At 39.7% G+C, this 23,292-nt stretch overlaps 1 protein-coding gene across 4 annotated transcripts in view; it reads right to left on the reverse strand.

Moving 5' to 3' along the window:
• The window catches only part of TUT7 (terminal uridylyl transferase 7), a 61,225-nt gene continuing 37,933 nt past the window's right edge, over window positions 1-23,292 (reverse strand). For 2 of the 4 annotated variants that reach the window (XM_047103023.1, XM_047103029.1), the window contains 10 exons: window positions 23,013-23,126; window positions 22,761-22,838; window positions 21,938-22,115; window positions 17,927-17,974; window positions 17,749-17,840; window positions 16,027-16,142; window positions 14,591-14,916; window positions 12,551-12,627; window positions 12,129-12,192; window positions 1-1,055 (listed from right to left, as the gene is read on the reverse strand). In XM_047103023.1, coding sequence (XP_046958979.1) covers window positions 988-1,055; window positions 12,129-12,192; window positions 12,551-12,627; window positions 14,591-14,916; window positions 16,027-16,142; window positions 17,749-17,840; window positions 17,927-17,974; window positions 21,938-22,115; window positions 22,761-22,838; window positions 23,013-23,126 — 1,161 coding nt within the window. In that variant the 3' untranslated portion in view covers window positions 1-987. The remainder of the gene's footprint in view (window positions 1,056-12,128; window positions 12,193-12,550; window positions 12,628-14,590; window positions 14,917-16,026; window positions 16,143-17,748; window positions 17,841-17,926; window positions 17,975-21,937; window positions 22,116-22,760; window positions 22,839-23,012; window positions 23,127-23,292) is intronic. The other 2 variants (XM_047103040.1, XM_047103035.1) reach the window with 2 other exon arrangements.

Raw genomic sequence — 23,292 nt, forward strand, 5'->3', positions numbered from 1 at the left:
TTACAGGTTGAAATTCTGATTTTATTTCAAAATGATAAATAAACCGAGGTATAGTTCTGGCCACGTACTACTTCTGGAAGGGCTTGTGGAGTTAGAGAAACAGTTCCAGGAGGGCTCCAGTCAGACCCCAAAATGACACCAACCAAACTTGTGATTGGCAGAGATGGCCTCTTTCATCTTCAGGGAGTTTTAAAAGTTCTCCACCCTAATTTCGGAGTATCATAAAAAGTAAAAAGCACTTCTATATTTTGTCGTTTTTCCTTTGAAAATGTTTTTAGCAGCAAACAGGACTATTCGTTTCCCTTACTTCATTTGTAGGAGCATAGTAATTTTATGTCAACTTAAAATTAGAGAGGGGGAAAAAAACCAAAGCCCCTCAGTGGCGCTGCATACCCCGGAAGGCTCACACAAATATGTACTCGTGTTCGCGTCATCACTTCTACAAATATCAATGAAATCGGCTTGTAAATCGTAGTAAATACAGTAGTAGCAGTTCACACATATTTGATATGCTTTCACACAAGGATTCAGTAAACAACAATAAATATAATCTCCCCTCTTCAAAACAAAAAAGGGATTTATAGATGGAAAAAAAGGGGTAATTTACTAGGGGTTTATCAGCACACCAGTTTTAGTGTGCTCTGAAAGAATTAAAAACCATGAAATTGTATTCACTGAATACTGGCCCACAATTATGCTTTTTTTTTTTTTTTTTAACCTGGCTTAAAAAAAAAAATAAAACCTGGCTTAAATACATACGTCATGGCTTTCTCTTAAAATCCTTATATCTATGGGGATTTGTCATAGGTTAAGACTATTAATTTTTTTTCATTAACAATTTCATTAAGTTAAAAAAAAAAATCTGACATTTCCCTAGAGTGTTAAGTAGAAGCCTGATCTACACTGCTGTGTCCTGTGAAATGAACCTAATTTCAAAGAGAATGGGACCGCCTGAGTGGCCATTTAGAGTGCTGCATTTTCCTTCCCTCATGATTCCTGCTGGGTCCTCTTCGCTGAGGCTTTTCCCTGAGTCATATATTTACTGGAAAGGCTACCTAGAGGGGGGGAAAAAACAAAACCCAACATAAATAAAACAAGCCTCACTTTATCACAAAAGCCATAAGATTACTTCTTATTATTCATTATTTACAGAAACTTTTCACACTGGCATTGGTCACTTGTTTTGGATTGAGTGAGTAGGGCTAGGTATAAAAAGGGCATGTATGGAACATGATCAATTAAACACACACCTAGTCAAAATTCTTTCTTAAGGCAGGCAAGTTGCTAGAGTGACATCATTCTAATACAGTGGCGTGTTCATTATGTCCGTATCGGTGCAGAAGGTCAGTGGACTTTTCAAAACCCCTGCTTTGCATAGATCAGTGTCTTCGTTTCCAACCACACAGAACAGATTGCAAAAAACTCTTTGGTTAGAAATAAATATCTTGCATCACTACTTTGTGGATATGAACCTGTGGATGGTCACATTCTAGCAATAACTTACGGATGTAAAAAGGAAAAAAGAACATTTATTATATTTACAGGAGAAGGACAGAAATGTAGATTACTAATTAAAACCATACTACAGAACAGTTAATAAGTCTTGTTCTGGAGCATAAATAAATAGATCAATGAAACAAGAAAACTGAAAATTCTTAAGTGATTACATATAAGAAAGTAGTATATGCCAAGGGTTGCATTTTTAACCAATGAGGTAAAGTATGGATTGTTCAATAACTGGTACTGTGTCAAATAAGTATTTTGGGAGAAAGGGGGCTTAGGTATCTTTCTTACAACATATCCTTCTTCTCCACACAATTCCAAATGAGTTAAATTTGAGAATTAAATAGAAGAGAGTCAAAGTGTAAGAAGTAGTGAATATTTATATAATTTTGGGGTGGGGAAGTTTCCTAAGCTTTACCTATGAAAAAGGCTTGCTATGCTTACTGCTAAAGAATTTACAAGTCAATAGGGAAAAGATGAACACCAACATACAGCTGGGAAAATGAAAAGCAATTTTGGGAAGAGGGAAAAAAAAAGCAGGAGTATATATAACAAACATTCAGTATCATTGGGTGATCAAAGAAATGCAAATTAAAATAATTTTTGATCACCAAATTGAAGGAAGATCAGAAGGCCAGAGAGGTGGGTAGGAATTTTGCTAAATGAATAGTCATAGAAACCTAGTAATAACTTAAGTATGCAAATAACTTAAATGTCCAAAATTTGTGATATGGCTAATGGAATATGAGGTATGCATAGGACAATTAATAACATAAAAAGTTATAAAACCACATGAATAGTATTTTCATAAACATGAAAAATTAAAAACAAATGAAAAATCCCATCAATCATGTTTGGTGCCTCATTTTCCTTATCTGTAAAATGTGGGCCCTACACCTATCCGCATTGGGATTATTGTGAAGAGTAGATCAATTAATACAGATAAAACAACTAAACAGTACCTGGTACACAGAAAGTACTCAATAAATGTTAGCCATTATTAGTGCATTGATAGAAAAAGATGGGAAGACTTTACTTCCAAAACCTAAATAGTAGTTATGCTCTAGAATTAGGTATAAATGGCTCTTTTTTCTTTATTTTGCTTAACTACATTTTCTAAGGTAAACATATTAAGTATGCAAATAGAAATTTATGCCCCACAGAAGCAAACTTTTCAAAGCATAGCATCTAGATGATCAACTCATAGTGAAAAATGAGTGCTATCAGGAAGAAGCAAAGCATTCTCCTGTGGTATTTATACCCTAGAGTATCTACAGGCAACAAATCTTTGATATTCTGAACCGCCCAAAGTATCTAGGATCGACTTTTCATTCAAGGGACAAAAAGCTTATATCACTACACCTCATACTGTACGTACAATCCAGATGGGTTAAAGATCTAAACAGAAAAAATAAAGTTTTAAAGGTATTGGAAGAAAATATAGATGGATATCTTATAAGGGAAGAATTTCTTGAAAAAAAATTTTTTTAATGTTTATTTTTGAGAGACAGAACACGAGCAGGGAAGGAAGGAGCAGAGAGAGAGGGAGACACAGAATCCGAAGCAGGCTCTAGGCGCTCGAACCCATGACCCGTGAGATCATGACCTGAGCCAAAGTTGGAGGCTTAACTGACTGAGCCACCCAGGTGCCCAAGGAAGAATTTCTTAAAGATGACCCTAAAATCACTGAGCCACATGACCATGAAAACTAATCATGTAAAGTCAATCATTTGATTATCTTAAAATTTAAAACTCTGGAATGGCAACAGACACAAGTAGAAAGACAAGATATACTAGAGGAAGATACATAGAATGTATATAATAAAGGAGCAGTATTCAGAATAAATGAAGAACACTTACAAATTAATAAGGAAACAATAATGCAACAGGAAAATGGGCAAATGATAGGAACAGAGACTTCACAGAAGAACTCCAACTGGTCAGCAAACAAGTAAGATGGGCTAATGATATGAACAGGCAATTCACAGAAGAATAACTCCAACCGCTTAATAAACAAAAACATCACCACAGTCTAGAAAATATACATGAGAACACCACCAAAGTATTTTTCACCTATCAGGGTTGCTAACATATCTAAACTGAAAATGCACATATGTAATGACTCAACAGTTTGACTTCTAGGTATAAAAACTATAGAATCGCTCATATATGCTCAAGGAGACTCAGAAAAGAATGTTCACTACAGCACTGTTTATAGTAACAAAAAAACAAATGCAACCTAAATGCTCATGTGCTAGGTAATGTATAAAATATTCTGTATTCATACATGGAATACTGGAAAGAAAATAAAACTAAATGTATAAATAGCAATATATATTAATTTCAAAATTACTTCATTAAATAGATATGAAAAAGCAGGTTGTAGAACATTCTTATTACACAGTATAATACATCATTTAAATTAAAAAAATCACCAAGGACACATTCGTTAAAGGCTACATATGCAAGTTTAGAAAAGAACTGGAAGAACACCTGAATGCATAACAGATGCCTCTGGGGTGGAGGGGACACGATACATGGAGTGGGTATGGGATGGTAGTCAAAGGGGACTTGTACCATCTTAATGATCTTTTATTAAAAAAAGATTGAGGGGCGCCTGGGTGGCGCAGTCGGTTAAGCGTCCGACTTCAGCCAGGTCACGATCTCGCGGTCCGTGAGTTCGAGCCCCGCGTCAGGCTCTGGGCTGATGGCTCAGAGCCTGGAGCCTGTTTCCAATTCTGTGTCTCCCTCTCTCTGACCCTTCCCCGTTCATGCTCTGTCTCTCTCTGTCCCAAAAATAAATAAACGTTGAAAAAAAAAAAAAGATTGAAAAGAAAATGTGAAAAAAATAAATTCCATTCTCTAATAGATGGCTTATATCTGTATCTTTACATTTTCTCCAAAATGTTCACAAACTGCTCTTTTCTAAGAATAGTACTAACAGTCTTATTACTACATCCCCTATATATAAAAATAAATCTCCCGGAACCTGAAGAAATTTCATATAAAAAATGTGCATGTAAAAACGTAAAACCACTAGAAATAAAACGCGGATGAACTTTCATGTAATGAGGGGCAAGAACAAGAAATTTACAAAACTATAAGCATGACTTGAAAGGACCTAAAAGTTGGCTAGATGAAACTACTAAGCCAAACAAGCAAGTGACTACGTGGCAAAACGAATCATAAATGAGGCTGAAAGAATAATAAACTGGGATGGTAGTGGTGAAGGATAGAACATGTGACAAAACATGTATGGCTTTCTATGTGGAAAGAGCTAAAAAACAAAGATGAATACCCTAATTGAAAAACACAGAGACAGAAACATGAAGAAATACAAATGAAAACATGAAAAATAGGAGCCTTCAATGGAGGATACAAGCCAATTGGCAAAAGGGGCTGTTGCCATGACGTGAGGGTAGGGGAAACAGGCTGTCAGGGACTCCCTGGGATTGTCAATAATCCCGTTTTGACATTGCTGGCATCATTGTGAAAACGTGCATACTTTTTAACCTACTGCTCTTCTGACTAGGAATTTATCCTGAGGAAGTAACTAGGCAAATGTGCCTGATAGAGTTTTACATAAACAGTGGTCTTGAAACTCGGGCACGTGTATTACTGAGCCAATGAAACAGGACAAGAGGGCAGGGAGCTTGAGGGGACTTGACGGCAGTGTTCCAAGGCTCTGGGCTGGTTCTCAGGAGGCACACCTGTCTTTCATTCACAGTTCTTCTCCTACTTTAAAAAAGAGTGGCATGTCTCCTACTCATCCAAATATTAATGTGGTATGTGGATCTGGGGTGCTGAAATGCTGGTATCTGTGGTCAGTGTGAATGCTTCTAATAAAAACCCCACATTTTTAGCTTTCATAAAAATTACACTGATAGCTGTGATCATCAAAAATTACTTCCTGATGATACATTACTATGTAATTTTTGGGCATTTAGTTAAAAAGAAATGACAATAACTGAGTGGCACTGTTGTAAAACATCTTCCATTCCCTGAAAAAGTATCTGTTATTTTTAGTATCCTATCATAAAGACTACTGAGGTTTCTCGACAGTTGCCAACTATAAAAACAAAAGATTCAGGAAAAAAAAATGGTTAAGGAACATCGTTTCACTCCTGCAATAAGTAGTATTGATCCAACAATACATGAATGCATGGAGAAATCCCATCTATCTCACTGAATGGCCATCACATTTGGTATGTGAATATAAAAATTTTGGGGGGCGCCTGAGTGGCTCAGTTAGTTGAGCATCCGACTCTTGATTTCAGCTCAGGTCATGATCTCACAGTCATGGGATCAAGCCCTGTGTTGGGCTCCACACAGAGCATGGAGCCTGCTTAAAATTCTCTCTCTCTGCCCCATCTCTGACTGGTGCAAAAAACAAAAAAAAAACAAAAACAAAAAAAAAATTTTTTTCACCCATAAAAAGGTCATTTTTAATGAAAATTTATTAACATTTGATCAATTATATATTCTAATGCAAAACTCAATTTAGAAATTTTTATACTTTGACAAAGATCATAACGATCCAATGTATGTATAAGTATTTTTGTTACAGATGAGTAGGATAGGCTGATTAATAAAATGCTTGAATTTTAATCTTTTTTTCTAGGATTTTAATAAAAAAAATTTTTTATGTTTATTTATTATTTTTGAGAGAGAGTGTGGCAGAGACAAAGGGGACAGAGGATCCGAAGCAGGCTATGCGCTGACAGCAGAGAAGCACGATGTGGGTCTTGAACTCATGAACTGCAGATCATGACCTAGGCTGAGAGGTCAGAGGCTTAACTGACGGAGCCACCCAGGTGCCCCTTAAAATTTTATTTTTAAGGAATCTCTATATTCAACATGGGGCTTGAACTTATAACCCTGAGATCAAGAGTCGCATGCTCTACCGACTGAGTCACCTGGGTGCTCCTAAAATGCTTGAAATATATATGATAAAAATATACCACCTTAAGATGGAAGTAAAACAAAGGAATTCAAGGAGGAAAGTTAAATGATATAAAATTTCTGCCTGTTAAACAGCTGTAAATGAATAGTAGCTCATATGAAAAAGCATATTAATTTCATTTGAAACATTTAAGGCTAATTGAGAAGTTTTATTTTAAAATGTCAATATTTATTTTAAAAGACCCCGGGTGTTATATACTTTGTAATTCTAATGAAAAATTTAGATATCAACTTAAAAATATATGAGATGTGTATGGGCTTTCTCCATTTTGGGGGAAGAATATGAAAGCAAAAAAAGTCCTGGAAGACACTGACATACCAAATATTTGAAAATAGCTAGTCCATTAATAAGGAATGATTAAATAAATAATGGTATATTCACATACTGGAATATCAAAAAGGGTATCAAAAAGAATGATCTGTACTCAATAATAAGGTCTCCCCATATTGTTTACAAAGGTACTTCTGTTATTTTATTTTTTAAGAGATTTTGTTTTTAAGTAATCTCTACACCCAACTTGGGACTTGAACTTACAACTCTGAGATCGAGAGTCACATGCTCTACTGACTGAGCCAGCCAGGTGGTGCCCTTATCATAAAGACCCTTTTTTTTTTTTTTCAGTAGGCTTTTAAATTCTGGTCAAGGAAAAAAGTTATACTAGTATATATACATCATTATGAGGGAGAAAAGATACCACCAATCTCTTACAACATCTCCAGTTTTTAAGATTTCAAACCATGAGATTAAAATGGAATAAATGAAGAGACAGATGTAGTTTCTTTTTGTTGAAATGTAATTTTCTTTGCAAAATAGGGGAGGATTAAGGAATAGAAAAATGTTAGTTTTTTGAGATTCTCATACTGAATAAATTGTTACATGTAAACCAGAGTAATTCACTTAAGCATAAAAATCAGTTGATGGCTATGGTTCTACAACCTCCACGTACTCCTGTTTTTTTGTTAAAAACTTCCATTATACATTTGTCCTCTAAGTTAGAAGAGGTAAGTAACAGTGGGGCAGGTTTTGTTTACAACAGTAACAAGGCAGTGATAACTTGAGGGATAATATGTGCCAGATGCTGTGTGAAGGGCTTTCTGTAGATGAAATTAATCCTTACAATTGCCCTGTGAGGTGTCAGCCCCAATTTATGAATAAGGAAACTGAGGCACAGAGGTTCAGTCAGCCAGCAAATGGTTGGGCTGTACTTCAAACTCAAGTATGTCTGACCTGAAAGCTCATATTCTTGACCATTCTCCCACTTAGTTTTCCTTGTTCTTTCAAAATGTGTACACCTCTTATCAACAAGACTCACGGGACATCTAAGGCATTGTGGCAGGTGTGTGTGTGAGGCGGGGGGGGAGTCACAGTGAAGAACACGGGAATTCACCAAACTGTCTACCCACCGCTCTTCCCATTTGGGAGTTAAGAATTCTATACAGCCTAGTAGAAAGGAATGGAAAGTCAGGAAAGAGAACTTGGCCGAGTGCTTATTATGGGCTGGGTGTCTGAATCTCAGGGTCTGATGGGCTAAATGGTGCCGTCAGCACTGGTAGATGAGACGTCTGGAGCCCAGAGAAGCCGGGCTCTTGCCTACGGCCAATAAGGCTAATAGGAGAGAACAGGGGCTGTCCTACCAGCAGCTCGCTGGGGGGCTACCCGTGCACCACACACTCAGCACTGTGGAAAAGAGCAGCTCTGGGGAAATTTAATACTACTTACAGTCGAGACATATTTCAGATTTATAATATAGATAATTTGGGTAAATATACTGTGGGTAAATTTGACAAGTCTTAATAGCTGTCATATACTTACTTGAAGAGTTCAATTAAGATCGATTTTAACCACCCATTAATGTTTTCTTTTTTTTTTCTGGTATGAAGTAGACATATTTATTGTAATAATTTTTCTTCTGTAGCAAATGCAAGTTTTAAGTTTTACAGTTGCTCAAAATGTTTATAAATATGCAAGTCTTATGCAGAAGATAATTACAGTAATCCTTATTGTCAACTGGTAATGCCATTTCCAGGTATATGTCCGGATGTCCAACATCTGTATTCTTCCCCCACTTACAAACAATTTATAAAATCAGAATAAACTTCTACATTCAAGATGTGTAAAAACCTTCAGCAGGAGCTATGCTGACGGATGCAGTGTAGGAGCATTGATGCAATCACCATCCCTACAAACTTCTGGGCTGCTTGCTACACACAGGTGCTGTCCTAAGTGCTTTCACATGGATTTCTCAACATCCCTACAAGTCAGGGATGATTATCCCCTTGTAACAGATGAGGAAACTGAGTCAAGTAGAGGCTAAGCAGGTTTTTCAAGATCACAAGCTAGAAATCACACCCTGCAATCTGCCTGCAGAGGTGATGTTCTTCAACACCCTGACCTTAGCAAAAGGAGCATCTTGATGAAGCAAGGATCGGTATTTTTCCTATGTGTAATGTTCTGGAAGTATCTGTTCAAGGCTGAATCTCGTAAAAACAACATTCTTTTGGCTTGTTTACATATGGTAACTCTGTGACCCTTAAACTCTCGCAGGATCTATGGGAAGTGATCCCACAAACGGCAGTGGGTCTGTTTCCCACATCTGGCTTTCAGAGGCTGCTTGTCACCCTCCTCCTCTGTCCTTCGTGGTTGCTCTCACTGTCCATCAAATTGGCTCACGACAGGGCCCCGTTCCCATTTCACTTCTGTTTGATTTTGGAGGTTTCCCACTAGAACTCTTCTTGTTTTTACATCCATGCATTCCACTGAGAACAATTACATCTTCCCTGGAAACAGCTGCTCCTGCGTTTTCTCATAGAGCCTCCTGAGTCCTTTACCTTTGCGCACACCATTCCCTTTTCAGGTAAGGGGAGTAATTCTCCCAAGATTTCTGGTTCTTTCTCTTTGAATCACCTGACCTCTGTACCAACCTAACGCCCATTCCTCTTATATTGTAATCGTAAAGAGATTTGAGGTCACTTCACATGTTGTCTACAATCATTACACAAAACAGACCAAAAAAAAAAAAAAAAAAACCAAACCCTAAAATTCACATGGCGTAAAAAGAAATGCCTAATCCTATTATTGTATATACTTGAGATACTTCATCTCCATCCTGACAGAAATGGAAGTAGCTAAATAATTTCATTATTCCATTTATTTTTCTCTTGTTAACAACATTCCAAGTAGAGACAACCAAACACTCCTTGTCTGGAACTCTCTTTGCTTTCCCAGGGTGGGGTCACTGCGCCCCAGCTTATTTCAGGCTGGGTGGGTGAGCGCAGGGAGGCACTCTCTCTACCGCGGGGGCTCAGAAGGCTGCCCCGGAATCGGGAGCGCTATTTCTCAGTGACGGTAGAGACAGCTTGTCTCTTCACATTCTAACTAACACAGCCACTCTCCAATCTAAAAACAGTGTGCCCACATTACACATACAACATATATGGACCGAGCATAAAATATTGAGTTGCTTTACACTACATACAAAAATGTCGTTATATCAATGAAGTTTTAAAATTTCAGAAACTATATAATCAAGTTAAAAAGACTACACGTGCTCTATTTGCTTATACAATTTCCCTTCTTTAAACCTACTTTATTGAAACACACACACACACACACACACACACACACACACACACACACACGGCAAAGTTTACCAAGAGGGTCTTCAGGCCAGAACTCAGAATATTTGTATCAAGTTTAAAGTTTCATCCCTTCTTACTAAAAAAAGCTAAAAAAGTGTCTCAGTATATTAAAGTTACTTTGTTTTTCCTCCCACCACCCCTCAATTTCTCCCTTTCCCTTTCAGGATCAAAAGCATACTTGAACACCATAAGGGCCTTCAGAGCCTCCTGATCTTGCCATCCTTTGAGCATCTGTCCACAGGCCTGGCAGGCCGGAAAGGATGCTGGGAGGTCTGGTTGCCCAGACTGGTTCCAGCGCTTCTCACCAGAAATCCCTGCAATCAGGTTTTTGTCCTCTCCACTCCAGAGGCAGGGCTCTTTTCCGACTCACTGGTGACTTCTGCACTGCCACATGCAATGCTTACTGATCAGTCTACACCGCCCCAGACTTCCCAGCAGCAGCACCCACACATGGCCAAGCCCTTCTCTGAGGCCCCTTTTCCACTGGACTCCAGCAGCCGGCTCACTTGTTCCCTCACTGACCGTCTTCTGTCAGTCTCCTTTGTTTATTTTGAGCCTCTAAATGCTTTTCTCTTTTTGTTCTGTGTTTACCTCGGAGGCGATCCCACTCCTACCCAGGCCTTCAAATACTATCTCTGCCCTGACAATACTCAAGTCTCTATCTTCAGCCTAGGCCTCTGCTCTGAACGCCCAGCTCGTACATCTCATTGGCTACCTGGCATCTCTACTCAAACACCCAGCGGCCAAATTTACATGGCTAAGGCTGGACTCTTTGTCCCCAAATCTGTTCTTCCTCTTTCTCTGCACAGGAAGTCCCACTTCTGGTCTTCTAGTTGCTCAGGCCAAAAATCGTAGTGTCATCTCGGGTGCATTCTGTCCTATGCAATCATCCAACCCAGCAACAGACCATGTTGGCACCACCTTCAGAATATCCAGAGCGTGACCAGTCCTCGAGTCCCCTGCTGCTTCCACCTGAGTGTGAGCCAGTGCCGGCTCTCCCCTAAGCTCCAGCAGGAGCCTCCTCGTGGCTCTGTTGCCACCCTCACCTCTGCCCAGCAGACTTTTACAACGGGAACCTTTGCCATCAGAATTCCCACAATACCGCCTGTGCTCCAAAGCCTCCAAAAGCTGTCCATCTCATGGAGAGAAAGAAAGCCATCCCTGCCAGCGCTCAAGGCACCTCATGATCCAGATCCATCTACCCTGACCTCGCCTACCACCCCTCCCTGCTCACGTCACTCAGTGACACGGGGGGACAATGTGGTTTTCGTTCTGTGGTAACAGTCTAACTCCAACTTCCCCTAACTTGCCCCTCTTTTTATTTCTTTGTGTAAATGTTACTTCATCAGAGACGCCACAGTCCTATCCAGCATTCCCTTCCCCTTCCCTGCTTTGTGTTTCTTAGCACCTGTTGCCATAGGGAATATTTACACTTCTCTTCTGACAAGGATGTGGAGTAAATGAGAGAAGGGGCTGGTCCACTGCTGTATTGTCAGTGTTGAGGCCCATATTCTGTGCTTAGAGGCTGGGCGGTAGGGGGGTGGTGGCTTAATCACTATTTGTTGAAGGAATGAATAAATGATGCAGCCGAGAGAAGGAGAGGGAGGGGGGCGGAGAGAGAGAGAGAGAGAGAGAGAGAGAGAGAGAGAGAGAGGAGTTCAGGCCAACAATTTCTTTCTTTCCTTACTTTTGTGTATGTAGATAGTCTCATGAGGAGAACATACTGCTGACAAGACAGTGGCAATTTCAAATCAGAAACAAAAAGCGTGGAAGAGGAACAAATAATTAAAGGCTACGGTTCTTACTTAGGGATGATATAGGAACCACCTTAGAGCACAGGCTCAAGCCTAACCTCTGAAGGGTGGGGGGAGGGCAGCTGTATTTGTAAAAGTTCCCCAAGTGATTCTGACGTCCAGTCCCTGTTAAAACCACATACTCAAAGGAAGCATCTCAAAAGGCATGTGGTAAACTATGCAATAAATAAAATAACACACATTTGTTTGTTTTTTTTTAAACCCACATACCTGACTGGGGACTCAAAAATATGGTTGTTTTTTGTTTCTTTTTGTCTTCATGTAAAAGCACTGCCTAAAAAATGAAATAGACTGGTTTACAAAATCGAAAGGAAGAGCATCTGAAACAGCCTTAAAACCGTAACCATATCCAGAGAGGGCTGAAATTAGGCGTGTGGAAGGCAGAACTCTGCAAGTTAATTGAAAAGCAAGACAGAGACTCAGGAGCCCTGGAAGCACCCCTGCCATCGGCACACAGCAAGCCTCACCACACACGGCGCGGGGGTGCTGAGGGAGGAGCCAGGAGCGTTAGCCAGAAGGAAGAGGCCAGGGCCTGGGGCGCCCAGCACCTCGCCGAGGACTAGCACTCGGGAAGTGCGTGCTGACAGACAGATGAGCCAAGGGCTTCCTGCTCAGGTCTGAGCTAGGTTTACCTGAGCAAATGTGCCAGTTGGTCTCAAGGGACTAGGTGGAGAAGGGGATCCAAACACACAATCTGATTTAGACATACCTGAGGAAAAAATTAGCACTTTTTGTTCTCACTGTAAAATGAAAGCAGTAGCCCTGTTTTCAAACTTTCACAGAACATTTTTCTGTGGATGTGACAGAAGTTCCCACTGAGTATACTGTGTGGACAAAATAACGTATTTGAAGAAACGAGAGGGGGCAGCATAATTTTCGGACAGGAAGAAGCAACTGATTTACTCTGAGTTGCTGCTGGAGGAAACGCCCCGTTCTCTACTCCCACTCCCCCCTTCCTATCTACCCATCCCTGCCCCGGGATCCCCCTGGCTCTCCTTGACTTGCTGCTACTGCCCCTGCAGCCTTCCAGAAGCACCGCTCTCCCTGGAGAACTTCACTAGTAGACAACGTAGAACTCGCTACCAACTGGGAGGAAGAAACCCATCAAAGCTGGGGGGATGCAGGGGCATCCCTTCACCTCTGTGTTGTACCCAAGAGGAGTATGATGATAATGTGCTTCGTGCTACTAGTAAACACACACCGCCCGTTCTTCAGAAGGGTCTACAAAAATAACTGGTTGAACTTCGTTACGTCTTATCTATGCTGTTTCCAGTTTCCTCATCTGTAAACTGGGGTTATCGATACCACGTCTCATGGGGCTGGGGAGAAAATCAGAAGAGACTGCCCGCGTAAAGTACTTAAAATAGTGCCCGACTGAGTGAACATTAGCTATGGCTATTATTTTGATTTCTCTTAATTAGATTTACTCTTATAATCATAAAAGATCTGGTCTATGTAGCACGTCAGGGCACAACGAGTTTGAATTTAAATTTGTCTGAGTTCCTTAGAAGCAGGGCAAGCTGTAACTTCCATAAGCACTGAAGTCCTATTTTAAAACCAATAATTAAATAATTTAAAAATATACTTTCCATATAAAGCTCCTTTAAAAAAAAATAAGTGCTCTAAAAATCTTGTCTTTAAAAAAAGAGACACTATATTGCTGCTATGATATAATAAAACGGAAGAGAGGTACAAGTGTTCCAGGGACAATGACTGTAGAGTACTTTAAGGGAATTGTCAGCAGTGCTGACTTTTTTCCACTGTCCATACACATATGCAATTGAGGACAAACATGAAAGGTTACTACTTTAATCTAGAAAATGACTTCCCCGGGTTTCTCTTCTATGCCAATCAGATTCCATCCACTCTCTCAGGTTTGTTCGGAGAAACAAAGTGAGGGTGTGTAAACCGCTCTGTAAATCCTAACTTTTTATACGTACACAGAAGGTACCCCCACTGCTAACAGTCTGTTAAAAAGATGCCCAGAGTGGACACTTTACCCATTTAATAGAAAGGGTCAATGCAGATCCAACAACTCAAAGGGACAAGAAGTATGGATGATTTTCAAGTATGGACTGGTCATCTATCTTTCCTCATCGTAAGAATAACTCTGCTCGCTGCAGGAAAGTATTAAAACAGTCACATCCTCCTCTCTTCCGCAGTTAGAACCACCAGTCGCCGTGTAACAGAGTTCCTTTCAGTGCCTTTTCTAGGCATGTGCATGTACACAGGTAAAGAGAAGTACAAGTGGCTCACTATCCACAGCTTGGGGTCCTGACATGATTCTGCTGTGCCTCCCCCACGGCCAATCAGTGCTTCCACTTCCAAAGTGCACCTACTGAGAAGTGAAGCTCAAGCGGCGGCATGTTTTCTGGTCACTCAGGCTAGGGTTTCTAGGCACTGGGGATGACTGGGTTTTCCATTCACTGATCATCTTAGAAAAGCCAACCAAATGACTTTTATAAGCCTCTAAATGAAACCGGGAATAAGTTTAAGACATCTAGAGGGTCAGGGTTAAAGGAGAGGGAGGGTTCGCTTTCTTCAAAACGAAATCTTCCTCAGTAAGTAGGTTTGTTAAAGAAATAAATATATCTAAAATAGTAAAGGACTTTAAAAGAGAGATTTCCCTTGAGATGCGAGGGCAAACATCGAGGTATGACTGGTATCCATACCTGGAGAGCCTTTAAATTGTGGGCATTCCTTTTTAATGTGCCCTTCTCTTCCACAAATAAAACAACGTTTTTCTCGTAAGTCTTTGTCATCCTGCCTCTTCCATTTTTCCACTGGTGGCCTGAGGATTTTCTCTCTGCCCAGGTCGACAGCTGTCCTCACTGGCTTGGCTTTCTGAGGCGTGCACTGCACGGGCTTCTCTTCTTTTGTCAACACGTCCCTCTCTGTGTGCTTGTTCTGAATGTCTTTGTCCTCTTTGCTCCTCTTCTCTTTGTTCTCAGGGTATCTTTGGTTCAGGGTATCTTCCTGATCACGCCGCCGCCTCACTCTAGAAGATGATATAACACCAGTAGGAAAAATCTAGACAGACACCTGACCAAATATTAAGAGCACTCCAGGTTTGGGAGATGACCAGAAACAGAAAGTGTCAGAGGGAAAAACAAGAATTTAACAAATGTAAGTCCATCTGCTCTATCAAGAAGCAACCTCAGGGTGATGGTGTAGGTTTTCTTTTTGATTTTCACAGTTACTCTAGTGCAATAAAACCAGGGTTTGCAGTTAGTGGAACTCCCTGGTTTAGTACCCTACTGTGATACAGATGTGATGAAACTCGAATTCTCCTTGGGGTGAATTCTTGAAATTCTGCGGCCCATTCTTTACTAGGCACTAGAAATTTAAGCCATGGAAGTTCCAGTTCACAAGGAAACAAGGGTTAGGAGATTTATGTTCTTAAAACGTTAAAAACATTTCTTTCTTGTCGTATGAGTGATCAGTGACTATTATCTCAATAAAAAACCAAACTACTAAATAAGAGCCTCAAATTCTAGATGGTGCCTTATTTTAAGTAGCATGTTTTTTAAATGAGTATTGTTGTCCAGCTAAGACCACACCACCCAAAACAACAGTTCGTCCCAAGCAAGCAACCCAAACCTCCCCCCTCCCCGACCCTCCTGCAAACATCACCAGAAGCATGGTGACCAAACTGAGCGGCTTTGCCACGGCAATTATTAAAGGTTAAACTGCATACAAGTGAAGGGTCCTATCTGGCAATAAACTGTAGACGAGTCTGGTACAGCTCAGTTCCTGTATACTGGAAGTGTCACTGATGTCCTGAAGGAACTCATTTCACTTTTCTCATCTCTTCTTTCACCCCTGTTGGAGAGGCCGGTGACCGAATGGCTGAGTAACAACTGGGGCAGTGACCAAAATGAGGAAAGGGGACCAGGCCTGGAAGACTGTTATCTGGAAACTCGAGGGACTTCTGGCCATCCGTGCTTAAAGGCGTGTTTTAAATCACTTCATATTCATTGCAAAAAATCATTTATCTGAGAACTGCTGGATTTAACACAAGTTTATTTTCTGTTACAACAGAACCTCATTTAAAAATTGGTACAATAAGAAAGTAAAACAGAACCACCCCTTTTGAAAACGGACTTACTTTCTCCTCATAGGACAATCCTTCATGAAGTGTCCAATTTTCCCACAAATTCGGCAACATCTATCATTTGGTGCCAGCTCTCCTTCAGTTAGCACTTCTGGATCAAAAAAGTATTCCTAGCGGAACATACATATAGAAAACTATGAACGATTAATGTGAGGTCAAAACACAACAACTAACCAGGTATCGATCGGAAAACTTCTTTTGAATAACGATTACTATACTGCTTAGGGATAGTTTTACCTAAATTTCATGTTGGTTTATTCCTTTTCATCCTGCGGCCCACAGTTTCACCCTCACCATAAAGGGAGCCTGTTTTTCCAGGACATTTCTACACGAGAGCATCACACATGCCCGTGAGTCAGCTTCCCCAGGACGCGGGGGAAGCCGCGGCCAGCTACGAAGGCTTCGCTTTCTCATAAAATGAAAAGGCTAGAACCCAATAAATTGAGGATTATGATTTGCATTACACAGACTACATAGAGCAAAAGAAAGGAGCCATGTGTTGTTGCTTTGTTTTGTTGTGGCTTTGGAGAAACATATCAGAAGGAAGGGAAGACAATGGCTGGAGTGAAGCCTCCTTGCCACTGAAATTAAGGTGAGGACCGGAAGGGAGCACGGCCATCACCTGAGAGCCTGTAAGAAATCCAAGTCTTGGGCCCTACCCCAATCTCCTGGATTAGAATCCCAAAGGACAAAACCCCCAAGAATATCTGCTGGATCAAGTTTCAGAAGCCTTGGCGTAGAGGGCAGCCATGGCATATCTAGCCAAAACGAGACGCACAGACACGATCCAGTGCTGAGGATACCCCCATACTCTTAATACACTCATATGCTTCAGGCTTGTTTAAAAAGTCTTTATAAAGAAAATTAGTGAAGGAAAAAAAAATTTATTTTTAACAGAAAACCCTCTAGTTTTTGCTCACTGAAGGGAATTTTTGTGCAATTTGGCTTTGTTTTTAATGAGTCTGGTCCCATAAAAATCTTGAGTATCAGGTTATAGGACACCAGCGAGCTTGCCAGCACAAGTGACACTGTCTCTCTCCTGGTCCCACTAAGAGATGCATTACTCTCAAGTAGACTGAAGGATCTAGACTTCATATGAGCAGGTGGAGGACCCTTAGCTGTGTGCGAGCTGGGCTTGGCACAGGCTGGCACGGAGCTGAATGCTGCTGGGACAGCAGTGCCATCTATGTGCGTTACCAAGGAAAAGCAGCAGCGCCAAAAGGCCTATTTTCCCACCCAAATTCCACGTGTGGCTGTTTCTCCCTGTTCTCCTGATAAATGGCCTCAGAACTGGGATGTTTAGAAAAAGGTTTTAGGGATTACTTTGTATTGCAACTATTTATCCTGGCTAGCTCCGCCAGACTTTCAAGAGTATTTATTACTGGAGTCATGTGTACAAATTAGGTGCTTAATAAAGGCTTTTACTTTTTATTTATTTTCCAAATAAACTTAAAAAAAGTATTTTTTAATGTTTATTCACTTCTGGGAGAGAGACAGAGCATGCGTGGGGGAGAGGCAGAGAGAGAGAGGGAGACAAAGAATCTGAAGCAGGCTCCAGGCTCTGACCTATCAGCACAGAGCCTGATGCGGGGCTTGAACTCGTGAACCATGAGATCGTGACCTGAGCTGAAGTCAGATGCTTAACCAACTGAGTCACCCAGGTGCCCTAATAAAGGCTTTTAGAATTGTTTTTTGGTATTTCCAATGGACACTTACCATTTTTGACGGGTAGTCCTTCGGAAATCCTTTGACTGGAATACCAAACACTCTTCTACCATTAATAAATGCTTTCATTATAAAATTTGTCACTGAGAAGAAAAGAGTTAAAAGTGCTCAGTTAGATGGATTAAAAGGAAAAGGGACCACATTAACATTTATAAACAAAGCAACTTACTTTTCCTCGATAATCCAGCTCCAAGATTGTGGTTCAAATCAAAGGGATCTACATAAAAACAAATTAATGAGAACAAAAAAGATAATGAAATAGAAAATGCCACTATTCATACATTAACGTGTGCATAAAAGACAGAGGAAGTATTATATACTTTATCATTAATAAAAGTACAGTTGACCCTTGAACAATGTGGGGGATAGGAGCACCAACCGCCTACAAGGTCAGAATTCCACACACATATTTAGAGTCCCACAACACTTATTACTAATAGCCTACACTTGACCACAGCCTTCCCTATAACATAGTCGATTAACATATATTTTATTTATGTATTATATATTACATCCTTATAATAAAGTAAGCTAAAACAAAGAATATGTCGGGGCACTTGGGTGGCTCAGTGGGTTAAGCATCCAACTCTTGGTTTCAGCTTGGGTCATGATCTCATGGTTTGTGAGCTCGAGCCCTATGTCGGGCTCTGTGCTGACAGGTGCAGAGCCTGTTTGGGATTCTCTTTCCCTCTCTCTCCCTGCTCCTCCCCTGCTCTGTCTCAAAATAAATTAATAAATTAAAAAAAAAAGAAAACATTAAGAAAATCATAACAGAAAATATATCTACAGTACTGTATTTATTGAAAAAAACTCATTTAAGTGGACCCACGCAGTTCAAACTCATGTTGTTCGAGAGTCAACTGTGTTAAATGACTTCCTTTTTAATGAGTTTCAAATGTATAATACAGCTAAGTAATATATATTCCTAAATATAAGTCAAGTGTTTTCTCGAAAGTGTCCATCAGAAAAGAAGGTGTTACTTTATGTTTGATTCTCTATAGACTCCTTCCTATTATGAGGAGTTGCTTCACTTTAAACAACAAAATATTGTTTGGAGAAGACCTATTAATCGAATATTATCTAAGGGTGCTAGTTTGGGAGGCATATAGAGGTCACAAATAGACTTAAAACATTTTAGCACTGGATGTTCCTGCTAACTAACAAGCATTTTAAGGATCACATCAGTCATCCTGGAGATCATAAAACACAAGATAAATTAAGACACACACACACACACACACACACACACACACACACACACACACCTGCCCTATGCTACTCAGACCTCAGTTTTTAGTAAAAGCTTCATGAAGGACTCCCATATGATCTTAAATGTGTGCATCTTAAATGCACTAGGTAGGTATATATATATGTTGGGTTCTGGAATATTATTTATTAGATGACCCAGAAAGTGGTAGGAAAGATGGGAAAAAATGCTGATGTCAAAGATTTATTCGAGATCTGAATAAACTTGTTCATGAAATAAATGGAGGTAAAGCACTATTTCTAATTTAAAATACTATTTTATGTATGATTTAAAACATACATACATAATAATTCATGCTTTGAATGTTTAATTATTTCCAATAAGTGCCTAAAAATATTCAAGAAAAGCAATGGAAAAAAAAAAACCAACCCTTTTTGGGGATTATTAAGAAAATGGAGGACTGCATGCATACAATATATACAAAAAGAATAAAGATGGGGCATCTGGATGGCTCAGCTGGTTAAGTATCCAACTCTTGGATTTCAGTTCAGGTCACGATCTCAAGCTTCATGAGATGGAACCCCATGTTGGGCTCTGCACTGACAGCGTGGAGCCTGATTCTCTCTCTCTCTCTCTCTCTCTCTCTCTCTCTGGCCCTTCTCCGTTCTTTTTCTCTCTCAAAATAAATAAATAAACATTAAAAAAAATCTTTAAAAAGGAGTAAAGAAGTAAAATGAGGCATCTTTCTGGATGTCTGTTATGCTTTTAATGTGCAATAAGTGGGGCACACCATTCGGGATAAAGACTCAGTAGCATGTTACTGGAGTGTAGAAGCCTTCACTCAGTTTGACCCTATACTAACAACTGCTTTCAGAAGGTTACCTTCCTAGTAGGTCTGGTCACATTTTCTTCTGGTAACTTGTACATGTATTTTTGGTTGTTGCTTAATGTAGCAGAGATACTATAATATTAAGCTACTGTACAGTAAAAAACATCACTGTCACCACCACCCCTGAAATTCCTCCATTCTAGAAGAGCTGGTTAAAAGTCTTCCTTCTAAGGGTGCCTGGGTAGCTCAGTTGATTAAGCATCTGGCTCTTGATTTCAGCTCAGGTCATGATCTCATAGTTTCATGGGTCCGAGCCCCAAATCGGGCTCTGCGCTGGTGGTGCAGGGGGCCGCTTGGGATTTTCCCTTTCTTTGCTCCTCCTCCACTCACGTGTTCAATGCATACTCTTTCTCTCTCAAAATAAATAAATTTTTAAAAAAGTCTTCTTTCTAACTTAGCCTATTACTAATGGTTCATCTGAAAGGAATGTAAAAATGAGAAGATAATGAGACTTCAAAAATTAAAAACAATATATGAACAATTGGAGACGGTAAGGACCCACTGTGATAATGGAAAGGTTTAAGACAAAGTTCTGTTTTTGACATACGACATCCTAAAAAGTTAAAGTCATATCTAAAGCCACAGTGATCTGAATTTAATTTTACAAATGTTCACAGTATCTTAATACTGCCAATAGGCAGAAGTAATGACGGAAACATAACCTAAAGTAACACACATGATTTAACGAATATAAGTGTATTTCCAAAAAAATAAAAAAGATTAAAACCAATAAAATATTTTTTAAGCCATTTCTCAGTTCAGTTTTAAACATTTAAACTCCCTTTTGGCCCTAAAATTAAAATCCCACAAACTTGAGGGGTGCCTGGGTGGCTCAGTCAGTTAAGTGTCCAACTCTTGGTTTTGGCCTTAGGTCATGATCCTGCAGTTGTGGGATCGAGTCCCATGTTGGGCTCCGTGCTGAATGTGGATGCTGCCTGGGATTCTCTTTCTTTCCCTCTGCCCCTCTCCCCCACTCATTCTCACTCACTCTCTCTCTCAAATTAAACAAACAAACAAAAAATATATAGTAAACAATTGACTACAAACATACATGGCCCACGGATCCTTGCATTCAATGGAAGAAAAGGCTTCAGCATGGGCAAAAGAAATGCCAAAGTTTACATATAATTACTTGTAGGTAAACCCCTTCATCAATAAATAGCAAATAAGGATCTTGAAAATTCAATTAGTGCCCACTTTTCAAACCCTCAATTCAGAAGGTGTTAAAAGTCCCACTCTATTTTTTTTTTAAGTTTATTATTTATTTTGAGAGAGAGAAAAAGAGAGCGAGAGAGCGTGTGAATGCACAGCGGGGTAGGAACAGAGAGAGGGAGAGAGAGAGAATCCCAAGCAGGCTCTGAGCTGTCAGCGCAGAACCTGATGCAGGGCTCAAACTCACGAACCGTGAGATCATGACCCGAGCTGACATCAGGAGTCAGATACTTAATCAACTGAGCTACCCAGGTGCCCCAAAAGTCCCACTCTTTTAAAGCTGCCTTATCTCTATTGCAAACTTATTCTCCAGTAAGTGTTCAACAAAAGTCAAAGATGTGTCATGGTCGAAAGAGTTCTGAAGTGGGGAGAAGCCCCACAGGAGGACACCAGTCATTTAAAAATGTCTTTTTTTTTTTTTTTAATTTTTTTCCTAGTGCTTATTTATTCTGGGGTGGGGGACAGGGAAGGAGGGAGAGAGAGAGAGAGAAAGAGAGAGAGAGAGAGAGAGAGAGAGAGAGAGAGACTGAACACGCAGGGGAGGGGCACAGTGAGAGAGGGACACAGAATCCGAAGCAGGCTCCAGGCTCTGAGCTGTCAGCACAGAGCTCAATGAGGGGCTCGAACTCACAAGCCGTGAGATCATGACCTGAGCTGAAGTTGGATGCCTAACTGACTGAGCCACCAGGCACCCTTAAAAATTACTCTTCATCCTGGAAACAGACAAGTGTGCTGATGTGGACAGTAACAGAATGGCAGTGCTGCACATCCCAGCTGGTGGCTCCCTGCCGTTCTCTGCAGGGATGGAGAACGATGCCCTCCTAGTTCAAACTCTATATTCTATTCGATTTTAAGCTTCATTTTATTTGTACCTTCAATTACAATGTATTTTGAGGTCCACTGTTTCTTAAAAGTTGTAAGCAGACTTTTTCTCCTGATGCTAATAACATGTTCTTTAAAATCAAATTCTTCTGTGTAGAATCGAAGAAGTCCCAACCATAGCTGCCCAACAGATTCTGTATTTTTCCCATATTCTGGCCAATAGGTGGGCTAGAAATAGAAGGGAACAGAGATATCATGCTCTATAGTAAAGTGTTAATATCTATCTTCATTTGTATCTTAGGGAGTAAGTTTGGACTTATTAACTGGAATTTAAATACATAAAAAATATAATTCTGTAACTTTTCTCTCACATTTTAAAATACCATTTTCATGACTTTATTAATCTCTACCGTGTGACCTGGAGATAGGGAAAGCTCAGGGTTTTAAATGTCAAACCCCAGAGGCATGTTTGTGGAAGAATATGGAAATAGATTTTAAGAGCCTTGATGATGCCTGGGTTATTAGATCTTTGAACTCAAAGAAAGTCTTTCCAAACTGTTTGCAGAAAACCACTTAGCAAATATTTGTTCATTTGGAATAAAGCTACATAGCCATTTGGAATTAACAGGCATTAAGGAAATCCTACATATAGTCCCTGGAAACTCACCTGACTTAATTAAAATGTTTTCATTTTTATTAAAATGAAAATGTTTTCAACTTCAAAGGAAACATCTATATATGCTAGTTTTTTTACTATCATAATATAAATAAATATAACAAGTGAAAACATAGTTGTTGACCATTACAGCACAGCATAGTACAGCTAACTTTTAGTCAAGGATGTAAAAAAATCTTTACTCTTAAAATACGTACCAGTTCATCTATTTGATCAAAAAAATAAATATTCCAGCCATCAACAAATATTTCAGGTTTCTTTTCACCTTTGTATATCTGAAATTAATTTTTAAACTATTAGTATGGATTACAAATTTAATGCATTGATACAAAAACTTGTAGGAAAATAGTTAAAAATTTAACTACAGAATCACAGAATATTAGAGAAGGAAGAGGGCTCAAAGATCACCCAGTTTTACAGATGAGAAACACAATTTCTTTTACTAATACCTCTTGAAGGACAGGAATGACTGGTGGATTCCTCTGCTGGAGAAAATATAGCACCATAAGTGTGTATGCGTATGACGATAAGCTGCCTCTAGAAGCATCACCAATATCACACATCTAGAGGGAAGGAAAATGAGGAACAGATCACCAATGTTTCCTGCTAAATTTGCAGCTATTCTACTATCACTAAAAGGAAAATGCTTCTATTGGGCATTAACAAAAAAGTTACATGTTCAAATGCCAAAGACCAACCAAAAGGACATCAAAAACAAAAACCCCCAAC

This window comes from Lynx rufus, unplaced genomic scaffold (genome assembly GCF_022079265.1).
Source record: "Lynx rufus isolate CCGP_SWC_20201006 ecotype Redwood Valley unplaced genomic scaffold, mLynRuf1.p SCAF_10, whole genome shotgun sequence".
Classification (NCBI taxonomy): domain Eukaryota; kingdom Metazoa; phylum Chordata; class Mammalia; order Carnivora; family Felidae; genus Lynx; species Lynx rufus.